At 51.5% G+C, this 14580-nt stretch overlaps 1 protein-coding gene across 3 annotated transcripts; it reads right to left on the reverse strand.

Annotated features, from left to right (window-relative positions):
* Positions 1–1067: 1067 nt before the first annotated feature.
* Positions 1068–13613, reverse strand: FRMD7 (FERM domain containing 7). 3 transcript variants are annotated; one of them, XM_027899287.1, is made up of 13 exons: positions 13386–13613; positions 12410–12614; positions 8267–8371; positions 7849–7891; positions 6490–6523; positions 5717–5814; positions 5472–5586; positions 5140–5287; positions 3929–4024; positions 3478–3641; positions 3182–3250; positions 3007–3082; positions 1068–2904 (listed from the first exon to the last, which is right to left on the reverse strand). In XM_027899287.1, exons 2-13 carry the CDS (start codon positions 12464–12466, stop codon positions 1873–1875), a joined length of 2037 nt encoding a protein of 678 aa, XP_027755088.1. In that variant the 5' UTR covers positions 12467–12614; positions 13386–13613; the 3' UTR covers positions 1068–1872. The 3 variants fall into 3 exon arrangements, with proteins under 3 accessions (XP_027755088.1, XP_027755080.1, XP_027755096.1); XM_027899279.1 differs by having other exon boundaries at positions 6490–6568; XM_027899295.1 differs by lacking the exon at positions 3182–3250 and having other exon boundaries at positions 6490–6568.
* Between the last annotated feature and the right edge of the window lie 967 nt (positions 13614–14580).

Here is a 14580-nt window from a genome sequence, read left to right on the forward strand (position 1 = left end):
AAATAGTTCCCAAGTCCTTGTTTCTCCTTCTCAGTGCTGTTTTCCCAGCATAGCCCTGAATACCAAAGCTGGCAGCTCCTGAAGATTTGAGCAGGATAGCTGTACATTGATCCCTCTTGGTGGGACTGTGTGTTTGCTCTGGGACATGCTCAAAGTAAAGCTGACCTGGGACAGCCCTCACCTGTGTGTCCTTATGTTTTCAGGAGCTGACAGTGATTGTGGGTATATTCCTGGGAGGGATGTTCTTCCAGCACTGTGTGTGCAGCCTGTTTGAAACACTGGTGCTCTTTTAACCTTCTAAAACATAATGCACATGGACTGCTATTCTCTGGAGTGAGTGGTGGTTTTTGCTCTTTCCGAAGTGCAGAGCTTTGGGAAAGGAAAGAAACAACTCTAACCAGAAGAATTATCCCTTTTTTTCCCAACAGAATATGTGGCAGGGCAGCGTGAGGGATCCCTGTAGTTCACAGCTTCATCACAGCATAACCAGGAGCAGAAGCAAACCTTACCGTGTGCTTGATTGTTGGTCTGATTCATTCCTTTGGGCAACCGGCCAAGAATGGGGCAGTTTTCAGCAGCATTCAGGGATCCCAGCAAGTCTCTCCAGTTGCACAGAACGAGCCAGCAAGCAGTGCAGGAGAAGGAAGCACTGAGGGCTGCTGAGGAGCAGGGCAAGGTGGGCTAGGGGTGCCTGCAGGGCTGGGGGTGCAGATGGCACAGGGCAGAAGGAGGAACCCAAAGTTTAATTGTGAACAACTTATTTTTATTGCCCACTGTCTAAAACAAAGGACAGCGACACCCAGGGTGAACAGTACCCATAATCTGAGTTCTTTTATGTTTTAACTTACTTTTTTTGTCCCAGCTTCCTTGTTTCTGAAGTCCATTCTAGTAGGTCACTGTGGATTTTCTGGGCTGTCCCTCTGCTTACAGTCATGTCCTACAAAGACTTACAGGGTTGTTTTTAAAGAAACTTATGAAGAGCTCCCCTAAAAATCTTACAGAGGTGTCATCATTCTCAAGATTTCTTAGTAGATTTCATGTAGGTTTAGGGTAATACTAAGTTTTTATAATAAAAATACTTCCAAGAAGCTGCCTGTTCCTTTCCTACGTCCTGAGATCTTTTTCCCTGTGCTGCTTAACTGAGGCCTGATTTGGGGAAACAAAGGACCCCCTTAGAGAGGTGCTTCTACCCCAGATTTAACCAGGGCACTGAGGTACCAGGGCTCTCAAGGATAATGCCCTAAACTGGCAAGAGAGGAGACAGTTTGCTTCCTCCATGGCTCCAAGAATTGCAGGGAGCACCCATACACCCCTTGTCCTCAAGGGCCATGTGGTCCCTGCAGCACTGAAGGCAGATGAGGCACCTGGGAGCTGTGCATTGGCTGTGTCACATGGAGTCAGCTCCTGGAGCAGACTCCCATGAACATCCTGCTCCTCTCCAAAGGGGCCTCAAACACCCTTAACACCACTGTGCTTCTCTGCAGCTGGAAAAAACAGCAGCTTAAACTATTCTATGAGAAGTCTCATTTCTTTTTCTCCCTCCCCCTTCAGTGAAGACTCCAGCAGTGACCTCCAAGCATGATGGGTTGTGTCCTACCCATCAGCTTGGGCGGGACAAAAGGCCTTAACAGAGCTTTGGGAAAGCCCTGGCCCCTCACTGAAGCAAGACCCTCCATGTACAGTGGCAGAGACACCCCAGCAGGAGTTGAATACTTCTGAACCCTCCCCTGCTGTCCATTAACACATCCTGGAGCACTCACACAGCAGAAGCCCATCAATGTTTCATTAGCTGTAAGCAAACAAGAGTGTCACCATTCCATGGTCCTGGGTCAGCGGTGGTCACCTCTGCTCCCTCAGGGCGGTGTCAGGCACCTAGGTGAAATACTTGGAGGGCCCCCTGGAAATCTTTTCGGCAGTGCTGGTGGCGAAGGACACCTCCTCATCCTCCTCATCCAGCTGGAGGCTGCCCGAGGACAGGCGCACCCGGGCCATGGGCGAGCGCAGCACGCGGCCGTACAGGGAGCAGTAGTCGGCGGCCAGGAGGTCTGAGTCGGAGTCGCTGGACTCGGTGCTGCTGCCCAGGTAGCGCTCGGTGGAGCGCCGCGGCCCCAGTGCCAGCCCTTGCTGGGCTGGTACGTGCCAAAATACGCCTGCTTTCCGGCTGCTCAGCGCGGGGCACGGCCCCAGGGGCCTGAACTCAGAGCCATAGGGGAAGCGGATGGTCTTCATGTCCGACTGGCTCCAAGACCTCTTGGGAGGTTGCTCCTGAAGGCCGTAATCGAAGGAGCGAGCCAGTGACCTGTTCTCTCCCACCACACCTGTGCCCGCTGCTGTGCCCTCAGCCTTGTGGTCAAACTCCCCAGCCTGGGTTCCACCCGGGCTCTGCCTCGGGGGCTTTGCTGCCACGGGGCCACATGCACCGACTGGTCCTGCTGTATCCTCACCAGGTGCCAGTGTCTGGCACGGGGGCTGCGGGGCCCTGTCCAGGTAGAAGAGGAGCTGCGGGGCCGGGGCCACCACGGGCAGGGGACACGGCACGTCCGTGTACACCAGCGGCCGGGCACTCACCTCCCGCATGTTGCCCACCGAGGTGCTTTTGTTGTTCCCAGAGAACTGGTGGTGGGGCCGAAAGGATGTCAAGGGGTTCCTGGCACCAAAGAGGTCCATAGGCTCCCACGCCCGCTCCATCTCCAGCTCAGCGTAGAGCAAGGGGAAGGCAGACGAGCTTTTGGAGTGGGGCAGGAAGGTGGGGGATGCTTCAGGCTTGGAGTGTTCCAGCTCAGCGGTGAATGTCACCTCCACGGTGGAGCTCCGGCGCCGGCTGTCCAGGGTGGGCTCGGAGGCGTGCACTCCGTTGGCGTGGTACGAGCCCCGGCTGCCATAGGCCAGGCGCAGCTCCTCCACCTGGGCAGGGCAGAAGGGTGGGTGGGTGCCCAGGGAGGAGCTGGCAGCGAGTGCCCAGAGTTGGGCATGGCACTACCTACTGCTGGCACCACGGGGACTTACCTGCTTGGAGACATCCGTCAGGAGGTCCGGGGAGGAGCGGCACTGCCTCTCGTCATAGCGGGATGTGCAGTGCTTCCTGCAGGCCGAAAACATGGGTGGGTGCGTGGCCAGGAGGGTTCTGCCTGCCCCTCCAGTCCCTCCCGGGCACTGCCCCCCTCCATGCCCCCCCCAGTACCTCTCAAAGGGCAGGCTTTTCATCTTTGCCTTCCTCCCGTGCTCCAGCAGCTGCCGCTGTGTCCTCCCACTGCAGTACAGAGGGAGAGGTGTGAGCAGCACCATCAGCCCCAGCCCTGGGCAGTCCTTGTGCCCCAGGTGAGGAGTGCATCAGGACCGAGGCAGTGGTATCTCCAGCAAAAGCAGCTGTTAGGCATCACCCTCTCACATCCAGCCAGGGCGGACACAAAGGGGAGGCTCAGGCCATCCCCATGCCCTTCCCAGCCCCAGCGGTTTGGTTTTCCCCTGGGACTTTACCTGTAGCGGAAGCTGGAGCCCTTGCTGCACAGAAGGGCTTTGGGCTTTGACTTGGGCTCCTCAGAGAGCCTGAAGAAGGCGTGGTACTCCACACACGTCTTCCAGAAAGCCTTGCAGGTGTCCCGGCTCGCCATAGTGAACTCCAGTGTGTCCTTGCACAGCTCCTGCATGCCAGAGACAAGCGAGATGGTGTCAGGGGCGTGGGCCAGGCTCTGCTGTTTGCCCTCCTCAGCCCCAGAGGGTCACACTGGGCTGCCAGTGGCGCTGGGTAGTGCAGCATCACCTCGCTGGGGACATGACAGCAGCACGTGCCACATATTCAAGGGGAAGCAGCATCACCCATGAGCAGCAGGAGCAGATTTTGTTCAAAACTGGGGAGTTGGTGTGGCTGATCTTCCATCCACAGCTGCTTGCTCCTGAGCCCAGCAGCTGCCTGCAGCATGGTACTTACAGAGATGTTTGCATGGAGCTTGATGAGAAAATGCTTCCTCTTGAAACTCAGTTTGCGAATTTTGGACCAGTTGAAGGTGTTGATTTTTGTATTGCCCTGCAAGGATGAACGTAGCAGTTAAAACAGGACAGGGCAGCCTGGAAATACAGAAATGTGATGAGCCAAGACCTGAGCTTGCAAGACACTGCATGAGACTCCAATGCAGCTCTCAGTGCTGCTGGGGTCTGGAGATTTAGTGTTTGACCCTCCTCTCCACCAGTTTGTTCTACAAGTGGAAATTAATGTTCAGGGCTTAACTCTGCCTGTTGAAGCTCTTTGTAAAAGTCCAGGATCCCAAGACAAACTTCACAGAGGTCAAGGTAGGGAATCCTATCTGTCCCAGCTCAGATGTCATGAGTTAATGCAGAATCAGCCCACAAAAGAAATAAGACCCTTCTCTCTATTGCTGGGAAGCATAGCAGAGCTCAGCTCACCCCTATGCATTTAGACCCGCCTTAAAGGCTGCAAGCCTACCTTGTTACCACCATGCACCAGTTCAGACACATCCACACGATACTGGTGTCACGCAAGAACCAGCCAAAGTTGCCTTACTCCACTCTGTGGCACCAGGACCCTCTCAGCTTTCTGGGAGAGCTGAGATTTTAATGGGCTCACAGATGCTCCAATCATGCGTGAGGGGTGTTTATGGCTCTGAGTAAATAACGAGGTCTGGCAGTGCTAATTACGAACAGCAGACCCACAGGTAGGATTTATTGGGGTTGATTTTTTTGTTTGGTTGGGGTTTTTTGGTTGTTGTTTTTTTTTTTTTTTTTTTTCTCTGGCGTTCCCAAGTTGGAATTAGCCGGTGTGGGAGGCAAGCACTGCCTCGCACGAGGAGCTCTGTGGTGTTTACTCTGCAGCTCCACCGTGATTACAGCATTATGTAATTGCACAGACGTGAGGGGGCTATTTTAGCTGGAAGATTACATGGTGAGCACATGTGACAGAGCCCTGTAACCTGTGGTGCTTGTGGGGACAGGGGCCAGCAGAGCCGGGGCAGGTTCAGTGACACACAGCATGTTGTGGGGATGAGCTCCCCAGCCACACACGGGAGCATCCCCTCCACACCTGAGGTCTGTGGAGAACACTCTCTTGAAGGATTTGGAGCACACAGAGGGGAGAAGGAATCCCCCCAGTCCCTGGGGAGAGGGCACACCCAAGCCCAGGCTTACCCGCAGGACCAGCACCCCCATGTGTGTCACAGCCAGGTTGATCTGTGTCCCCTCACCGTCGCTGGCGGGGTGTGGGCGAATCCCGTACATCTCCAGCTTCCTGGCCACGTCCAGCAGCTGAACATCTGACTCAGCTGGTGTCTTCCCTCTAGAGACACAAACACACAGGAAGAAACAGGAATGAGAAGGCAGATGCTGAAACGGGCTGAAAAAAATGCCATTTTGGGTGTGTACATGCTGGCATCACACCCACCCCTTGCCAGGCCTGCCTGCTGATGGGAACAGTCCTGTCAGCAGGCATCCATCAGGGGTTTGGGTGGAGCAGCCCGTACCTGTGTCTCCGGTGGTAGTGCATAATCTTGTTGTCCAGGTACTCCTGGTTGGGCAGGTACCTGTGTGTCGCCAGGTGCTGCTGGTCTGTCTCCTCGTGGAAGTCGCCCAGCTCGGCTTTGGGGAACATGGGGAGAGCAGAGATTAGTACGTGAGGGGTTGATGCAGCAGGAACCCCTGGCTCTACAGCCAAAGCCCCATCCCTGGGGAAGGGGCACCGTCCCTGCGGGCGCTCGCTGGCTCTTACACTGCAGCAGGTGGGAGACGAGCAGCGCCGCGCTCTTGTCACTGCAGGGCAGCCGCCCCTGGGCCAGGTCCTTCTTGATCTGGAGGGTGAAGAGGTACCTGTGGAGGGGGACAGGAGCATGCCCTGGGGAGAGCTGGGTGCTGGGCTGAGCCATGGAGGCCTTGCCTGTTCCCGTCTGTCAACCCATAGGATGGACATCCTCAGAGTGACAGCAGGAGCATGCAGCCCCTGCAGAAGGCTGCAGCTGTGCACCACCGTGACGAGTACACCCCTGTCGTTGAAATGCTCATTAGTAGGTTTCAGAGTTAACATTCCTTTTTGTTTTGGAGGGCATTTGCATCTCTTGGGGCTGGCGTTCTGCAGAAGCACTGTCTTAGTTTTATTCTCAGTTCCTGCTTGCAATGATTTCTCAAAAATGTAAGAGCTAACGGTGTCATTTTTAAAAATAAAATTATTCTTTCAGAACAGAGCTTGAGGCAGGAGCTAGACTGAGCAGTCAGACTCAGTGCCCAACTGCTGAAGTGTTTGGCAGTAAACAAATTGCAGCCTCCTAAGACGGCTGATGCTTCAAGTGGATTTTGTTTAAAAACAGAGGATCAAGAAAAGATACTCTCTGGGGGTTTTTTGTACAGTACAGAGCTCTTTCACTACTTAGAATAACCTCTGTTCACAGACAGGTTGAGGGGGTGATAAAGATATAGAATTAACACATTCTTTGCAACTGCAAAAATATGGAACTGTGCAATAAGAAAATAATAGAACAAGTGCTGTACCTGGTCAGCTCTTCTCTCAGATGGCCGGGGTCCACTGGGAAAAATTTCACCATAAATTTGAAAAGAACCTCCTTAGGATCTTAAAACACAACACCTTCATAAGTTTTCTTTTACATGTCTATTGAGAACAATTACAACTCTCTTCACACATGCCATCTCCTTACAGAGTAAATTAATCTGGACCCTTACAAATCAGGGCTGGAAGCCCTGAACATCAGGGACTCCAGCCTGCCCCCCCAAAAATAGCCTGCCCGGGTCCCCAGTGTTACCAGTGGATGCAAATAGGGATGTGGACATCTAAATAATACTAAGGAGAAAATGCCCCAGCAATTATTTAAATTTTGAATACCCCAGCCAGGAGGGGGTTTCCATGGAGCAATGCCAGGGTGCTTGTCTGGAGCATGGCCAGAGCCCTCGTGCAATTGCCATCAGTGGGGCTGTGTGTTAAACTCAGGCCTCCAAGCACTTGGGATGCAACAGCTCCATAGGAGGCTGTTTGGGCAAAGAATTTCTTGTAGGATGAGTGAGAGCAAGGAGCCAAGCCCTAGGCAAAGTGCATGGAGGGAGGGAGGCAATTACATAGGCACCAACTGTCCCAGAACTCTGTGGGATGGCTCAGAGGGACAGGCCAGAAGGCAAATGGCAAAAGAAATTTGTGTCTGAAATAATTCCACTTGTGGTGCACCCAGAAAGGGGAGGCTCTTTATCAGACTTTCCTCTTTCAGGGAAATTCCTGCAAACACAGTTCTGCAGCCTCCCCACGGCAAATACTGGGGTCATGGCCTCATGCTCTCGCTCACCTCCTGGTCATTGTGTGTTTGGGGAAAATGCTTTGGGTTGATTGCAGGGATGGGAACAGGTACGAACAGAAAGGAGCACCGTGTCAACACCAGTCATGGCCACGGCAGGGGATGCTTAGCCTGAATTCAGGTCAGTCTCTGCAGCATCTCGGCAGGGCTGGGGAGGAGCAGCAGAGCCTGCGAGGCACAGGAGTAACCCTCCCTCACACAGGTCTGTGCTGATGGGAGCTGCAAAGGGGAAAGGAGGGCACGCAGGAGCACTGCCTCCCACCCTGCCAGGACTGCCATGTAGCCACCCCTGCTCCTCCACCAAGCTGTCATGTTATTAACACCTCAAGTCTAAAATGGTGCAGATACCAGATTGCAAAGGCAGTGGCATTTCCACAGGATTTTGTGTGAACTGAGGTGTCCTTGAAAACAATCCTGCCAAGCCTCACCCTATAAAATCGGCTCAGGTAATTGCTGGAAACCAGAGACCCCAAGCAATAGTGCTGCATGAACGTGTCTGTGCTAGTCTGTCACCGGCAGTGATTTAGAATTTTGTTTTTGAAATACTTACTTTTGACTTGCTTTGTTATGGGTTTTAGTGGTTCCAACCAGACCTGAAACAAGGCAGTGAAGAAGTGGCTAAATAAACAGCGCAAGAGATAGGGAATAAAAACAACAGCATCATGCTGGAACGCAACACAAAAATGCTGGCCAGCTTGGCTGCTGCAGTAGGTGTCCCACCGGGCAGCCCCACAGGGATGGCTATGGATAAATCCTATGGGCCATGGATATCGCTTGGGCTCTGCCAACAGGCTTGTGGCTCCTCTCCTGACTCCCACTTTCAGGTGGGGCTTTTTCTTTGCCATAATGGCAAAACTTTCTATTTAAGTTTTCCACATGGTATTTCAGGGAGGTGCTAACAAGTCCCCAGCCACGAGGGCAGTGCAGCACTTGCAGCTCCGGGACCCCACTCTGCCAGGTGCACTCACCTGGTTCCCAGCCTGGCTGCGAAACTCCAGCCCGAAGTATTCCTTCTCCACAAGGTTGAGGTGGCTGCAGGTGAGGTTGAACAGCCCCTTTCCACAGGATTTTTGCTACCAAATAAACACAGCACAGAACAGAGGGTTAGCCAATGCTGACAGCAGCTGTGATGGAATTCCAATGAGACGGGGAGAAAGCAACTCCCTGCCTGCACCCCTTTCCTGATTGGGCTGCAGCAAAATCTCACTCAATAAATGCTCTTGGCTTCAGCATATGGGACAGGAGAACTGCATGCTGTGCTCCCAGTTTTTGGAAATCAGTTTCCTTATCAGTTTCCTTACCATCACTTCTCTCCTTTTTAAAGAATATAGAAAGGAAAGTAAGAGGAAAGAAATCTTGCTTTTGACTCACCTTTTGCAAGCATCACTCTCTGGGCAGCTCTGTCCGTGGCAAAGCAGTGAGTGAGCATCCACCTGAGCCAGGGACAGCCATGGCAAACATGCTTAATTAAGAGCCTAAAGAGCCAACGGGAGCTGCCCTCAAACCTGTGCAGCGAGCCCGTGTGCCCCGACAGCTGCTGGCAGGATTGCCAGGGATAAACTACTATTATGGTTAATGTTAATTAACAGCAACAGGAGCCTGCAGAGATCCTGTGCCGTGGGCCCTGGGTCATCCGTGTGCTTTAGCAATATGAATTAAGTGGCACTACATGCTGATGAGGGAGGCCAGGCTGTAGTTATTCCCAGTAAACAGAAACACTTGCAGGGTGCTCTGCTTGACTTGTTGCCGTGCTGTGTGACACGGCCGGAGAACAAGCCAGGACATTTCCTGACTTTGGAAAATGTTTCAGAAAGCACCAGAAATGAACCTGGCAGTGACCCACACCAACAAATACCCTGGTACTCTTTCATCAGCCTGTGAAAAGCAGACCAAAAGGAAGTGTGGGTTATTGCAAAAGCAAGCCAGGGCAGAGAGGCCGGGTTAGACAGCTGCTAAATTATGGCATTTCGGGTGATGGAGAGAAAGGCAGGATGCTGCTCCCTGTGGCAGTGGCTGTTCCCGGCAGGGGCGGGAGGGACCCGGCTGCTGGTGGTGATGCACACTAATAACCACCTTTCAGGGCTTCTCCTGGGATGAAATTGCTGGCTCTATGTTGAAAGGCTGCAGAAAAGTGATAGCGTAATAACAGCATTCGCTCTGCAGCACTCCCGATTCTCCTCGAAATTACTGGATCACAAGGGTAATTAAAACAATTACAAATGTTTATTTCCAAGCTAGAACTTTCTAGCATGAAAGGCCTTGGCCTTTGTCAGGCAGCCAGGAAAGATAAGCATTTCTTACCCACCAAATTATTACCCACCAAATGTCTGCTGGGAGCGACCCACTCTCCTCCAAGCCCTGCACTGCCCGGGGCAGGCACCAGGGAGAGGAGCAGCCCCAAACCCTGGAAAACCTGCTCACTGGGAGACACAGCCCTGCTGCTGCAGGGGCTGCTTTAGAAGCAGAGCCCTTCTCTTGCAGAGTGTTGCTTGCAGGTGTCCCATCCTGGATTTTGGGGTACTGAGGCCCCAGCCAGTGCTGCCACAAGTGCTGGGGCACAGTCGTGCTCAGCAGCATCAGCTCTGCACAGCACCAGGTGAGACAAGTGGGTGCTGTGCTGCAGGAGTGCAGTGTGAGGCAGGGGTGGGATGTGTGGTGCTGTTTGCCCCAGTTCCAACCCTAAATGTGCCTTCAAGTAGAAGATGGTGGAAAGGAGAGGCTGTGCTTGCCTCTCCTCAGTGAAAGCAGCCGGGATTGCAAGCAGGGTCAGAAAACGAGAGGCACCTCCAGAGACAGATAGCAAGGTATGGGACACATGGGACACACACCCCCCAGTCCCTAAAGGGACTCTGGCAGCACTTGCAGTCCAATGGCAAAGCCCATTTCTGCAGCATTCCCTGTAGCACAGTCTGCTGCACCCAAGTCTAGGGTTTAGGGGTGAGCAACAGCTCGTGGGATTTGGTGAGATCTTTTCCCCACCACCCTGGGAAATGTCCTGTCAGGCATCCTGCAGTTGGCACACAATGCCACCCATCAAAATCCACCAGCCCCAGTGCTCCCTGTGCCCTCGCTCCTGTGCCTCCAGCCCTGCACACCTCCTGTCAATGAATTCCCACCTTTACTGGGGACACATGACCACAGGACTTCGCCCTTCCCTCAGCCCCAGCAATTAGTTTTTCTGAGTTTGTTCAATTTGCCTTTTCTTTTTTTCTTCCCAATGAATATTGCCCTGTAGCAAATTCCACCAGCAGAGATGCCCAGGCTTTGACTGCCCAGGCTACAATGTGGTTTGTCTCCTCTGCTGCGGGCAGAGGGCTCTGGAAGCTGTCCAGGCTCGGGGCTGCTTTGTATAAACCTTTTCCAGAGAGGAGAGTGACTTATCAGTGAGAGCACATTCCAGGTCACAGCTCCAGGTATCTGGGATGGGAGGGAGAAAGGAGGCAGCTTTGTAATATCTTTTCTCAGTGCAAAAAAACCATTAAAGGCTGATCTATGACTGTCCCTGCACCCAGGCAGTGGGGCAGGGGATCCTGGTGCCCTCCCAGTGAGGCAGGTAGAGACGCATATGTCGAGTGTGAGGTGGAGGGGGAATCAGGCCCACTGTGTTCTCTCCCTTTTGTTGTTTTCCCTCCCATTAACTGAAGTACTCCCCATTCAAAAGAGCTTTCCCAAGTCAGGAGGGGTTTAGGAAGAGTTGCTTAAAATATCTGCTCAGAACTTAGCCCAAAGCAGTCTTTTTATACTGGAGAAGTCACTAATTCAACTACTCATTTATCCTACCCATACAGCAGCAAATGCATGAAATGCCTAAAAGGGGTTTCCAATACCATTCCATGCTAAAAAAGGAAATGACCAGGAGTTCCTTTAATGGAAGCTATTTGCTGCAATAACATGTCGTGCAGAGCTATAGTGCTCTGTTTTGGGCAAATAAGAAAACAGAGACAGAAAAAAAAATGCAGCACCATTCTCGCAGCAGCATCTTTTAAATTGTCTCTTACTATGACCTCCTCTAATCAATGGGGGGGGGGGGTAGGAAGGCATTTTAAAATGACTAGTCTAATTTTTAAGCTGACTCCAGGTCCAGGATACATTAATTAGGTTAAATCAAACCATTTTCATACTGTGCTAAGGGATGGAATTGCTTTACAATCCTTTTTTTTGTGTAAAATGCAATCTCAAAGAAACGGAGCTGTGCATCTCAGAGAGCAGTCCTCAGGCTGTGCTATAAACCACAGAACAAGACAGTATCAGAAATGTAACAGGAGTTGAAAAAAACTATATTAAACTCTGGTCCCACAGGAGATGCAGGTAAGTACTAGAACAAATCTACTTGAATTACCTAATTCAATTAACTCCTGTGATTACCAAACCCTAACCAACAGTAAATGTGCAATCACACCAGTAAACAGATGTTTCTAACACAGTCAAGATACTTCTAGTTTCAGTATCTACACACATATCTATAAATCTAACACCACAGCTATTAATACTTAACATTTAAAACCTATTTCAGACCTAGTATTTCTTAACTGTGAATTATTAATCACAGTATGTTGTGGGAGACACTGTCATGCAGAAAATAAGATACAGTGAGTTTTTTTCCTCAGCTGTTCACAAAACCACACACTTTTCTTTTCAACTGAATGCCCAGGAAGAGATGAACGCAGATTTTTCTCACCAGGGATAACTTGGATAAGTATGCTATTTCTGTTCTGTTCATAGATTTTACTTCCTTATTGAATGGTTATATTGGTAGCCAGACAAATGAGAAAAGAACTCGATATTTGTCAAGAGCGTCACTTCATATTAAGTGATTTCCAAAAGATGACACCAGATAAGTAAAAGCCATTCCTCTTTCTTTATAAATATGGCCAGTAACAGCGGAGACCATGAGTGTGTTGATGCTCAAAGACACTTAGCAATTAGTATTATAATCTCTGGTTTTGAATTTTTGAGGTTGGTGTCTTTGTTCAGTGGCTGTTGTTCGGTTTTTTTAAGCTGAAAACCCAAAGCTATCACAGACCACGCAATCCTTCAGAGCAGCAATAACTAAACATAATAACTTCAACAACTAATATCGAAAAAATGATAGAAATATGATACCCACTTACATCAACTACGAAGATCTTCTGGGAGTCATCCAGAAACTGGACTTTCAGGTGCAGCATCTTTGAGCATGTGGCTGTGCGTGCAGCAGGGGTGGCAGTCCTAGCAATGTGAGCGGCGTGCCGGCAAGGGAGCCCTGACTCCTCTTGCACACATAATTTCCCTCTCAGCTGGATGGAGAAGGCTGCAGTCACAGATGTGGAGCAGAGGCTGGAGCCTTTAGACACTGCCTAAAAACAAAGGGTGTTTTTAAAGAAAATACTGATACCTCCCCCGGTTTAAATATCACCACTGCAATAAAGGATGCTTTCTGGCTGTGAATTACGGGTGTAGTAACAGGGGAAAGATTGGCAGTAATGGGGCTGAGATAAACACTGAGCTTCTACAGCTGGTGGTGAGCAATGCGAGGCCAAAGCGAGCCCACACTTTGTACTCCGAGCTTGTGCAAGAAGAGCTGAGTGTCTCTACTGCCAAAATCACCAAGAAGCGAGCAGCACCTTTCCTCTGCCCTAGTTAAGGTGCACTGAGAGACCAGCTGGCTGGCAGCTGTGCTGGCTCCATGAGGTGGGCAGATCAGGTTGTGTCCACCAGCAATGGGCAGATGGGCTGATGTATTTCACCAGACTGGGAAATGTTTCCAACTGAGCTTGAAACCAGTTGTGAGTCCTTTCTGGAGAGGTCGAAGAAAACCTGCTCCTAATTCCCGGCTTTCACCGTGGTTTAGCAGCTTAGTGAAGTCTCACAAGCCTCTGAGACAACGTGGTTCCTGTTCCACACCTGAAAAGCCCATGTCCCCACTAAGTAATTCATCCTCCGAGTGCCAGAGCAAGCTGCCCACACTCAGACCCCTGGGCTCAGCCCAGGCTGCCGGGGGCAGCCTCCCCACGGCATGGTGGGTGCCTGGGCTTGCACTTGTGCTGCTTCTCTGCCCCAGCTGCTGGGGGGGCTGCAATGTCCTGTCTGACCTCTCTGGCCACTCACTGAGCACTCAGGTGGAAGCAGCGTTTGGGCAGGAGCCCCCACTTGCAGAAATAAATGCACTGAGCAGTGCCAAAGGCGGGCCCTGGGCTGTCATAGGGATCGCTATTCCTGCTGCTGCTGCTGGAATAAGTCACAACCACACGATCCTGTGGGACCCGGAGCGATACAAACACATCCCAGCAACCGAAAAAGCCACATTTAGTGCTGCAGAGGTTTTGCTTGTTGCTCCTTTCCACCAAAACACTTACTGTAAGTCACTCCAGGCCATTTGCTGTGGCCTCTCTTACACTTCCCAAATATTCCTGGGGATGTTAGGACAGAGGCTGTCAGGGCATACATGTAGCTTGTCATCTGGGGTGCAGAGAGGAAGAACATAGAGCTTTTCAGCTACAGAAAAAATCATTAGTCTCCTACTAACCAGGACAAAAAAAAAGCCTTAAAGTTAAAACCAATCTTCTTTTCCATGCGAAGCTGCTCCACAAAACAGCCAATCCCGTCATCCTCCAGTGCCAGCACTGCGTCAAGGACCAAGTTTCCAGCGCTGCCCGTGGCCCCGGGGTCTGAGCTCTTTGTGTCACGGGAGGAGGGCAGTGTCACGTACAAACCATCTGGGGGGGCTGAGTGCACTTTCCATCTGCAGTTTAAAGTGTTTCTGCCTTTAAAAAAATGGACAGGCATGGAGGGGAGGAGCAGCTCTCCCGTGAGCAGCTCTCATGTTATGGGCAAAGCTCTGCCACGGTTGCACTGGGAACACAGCAGGGGCACTGGCCTGGCAGGAAGGATGTATGGGGGTGTGATGGAGGAGTCCCCAAACCCCAGAAGAAGCCAACCCTCCCTGCTATGCGCTTTCCTGGCATGCCAGAGGCACTGACCCTGGGCCCTGAAGAGCCTCCCAAAACAGTGAGCCACTGGCACTGGGCAGCAAGTTCAACCACCATCCCCCTAAGGAGCCCTGGTGATGGGCAATATCACCAAAAAATACCTCAAACCTCTCTAGTCTCTCCCAAAGTCACCCAAAAGAGGAGCAGGCTCTGAGAGAGCAAACTTTGGCAGAGTTCGACACAACCTACTCCCCTGCATCACTGTGTCCACAGCTCTGTGTGCTGCTGTCCCTTGGGCTTTGTCATGTTTATCTTCAAATTTGGTTTAGAGGAAAGGAAATGAGGACAGATAGATAAAGTCATGGAATAGAGAT

The sequence above is a fragment of the Empidonax traillii genome, unplaced genomic scaffold, assembly GCF_003031625.1.
Source record: "Empidonax traillii isolate 1590-97213 ecotype Southwest subspecies unplaced genomic scaffold, ASM303162v1 scaffold20:size5563877, whole genome shotgun sequence".
Classification (NCBI taxonomy): domain Eukaryota; kingdom Metazoa; phylum Chordata; class Aves; order Passeriformes; family Tyrannidae; genus Empidonax; species Empidonax traillii.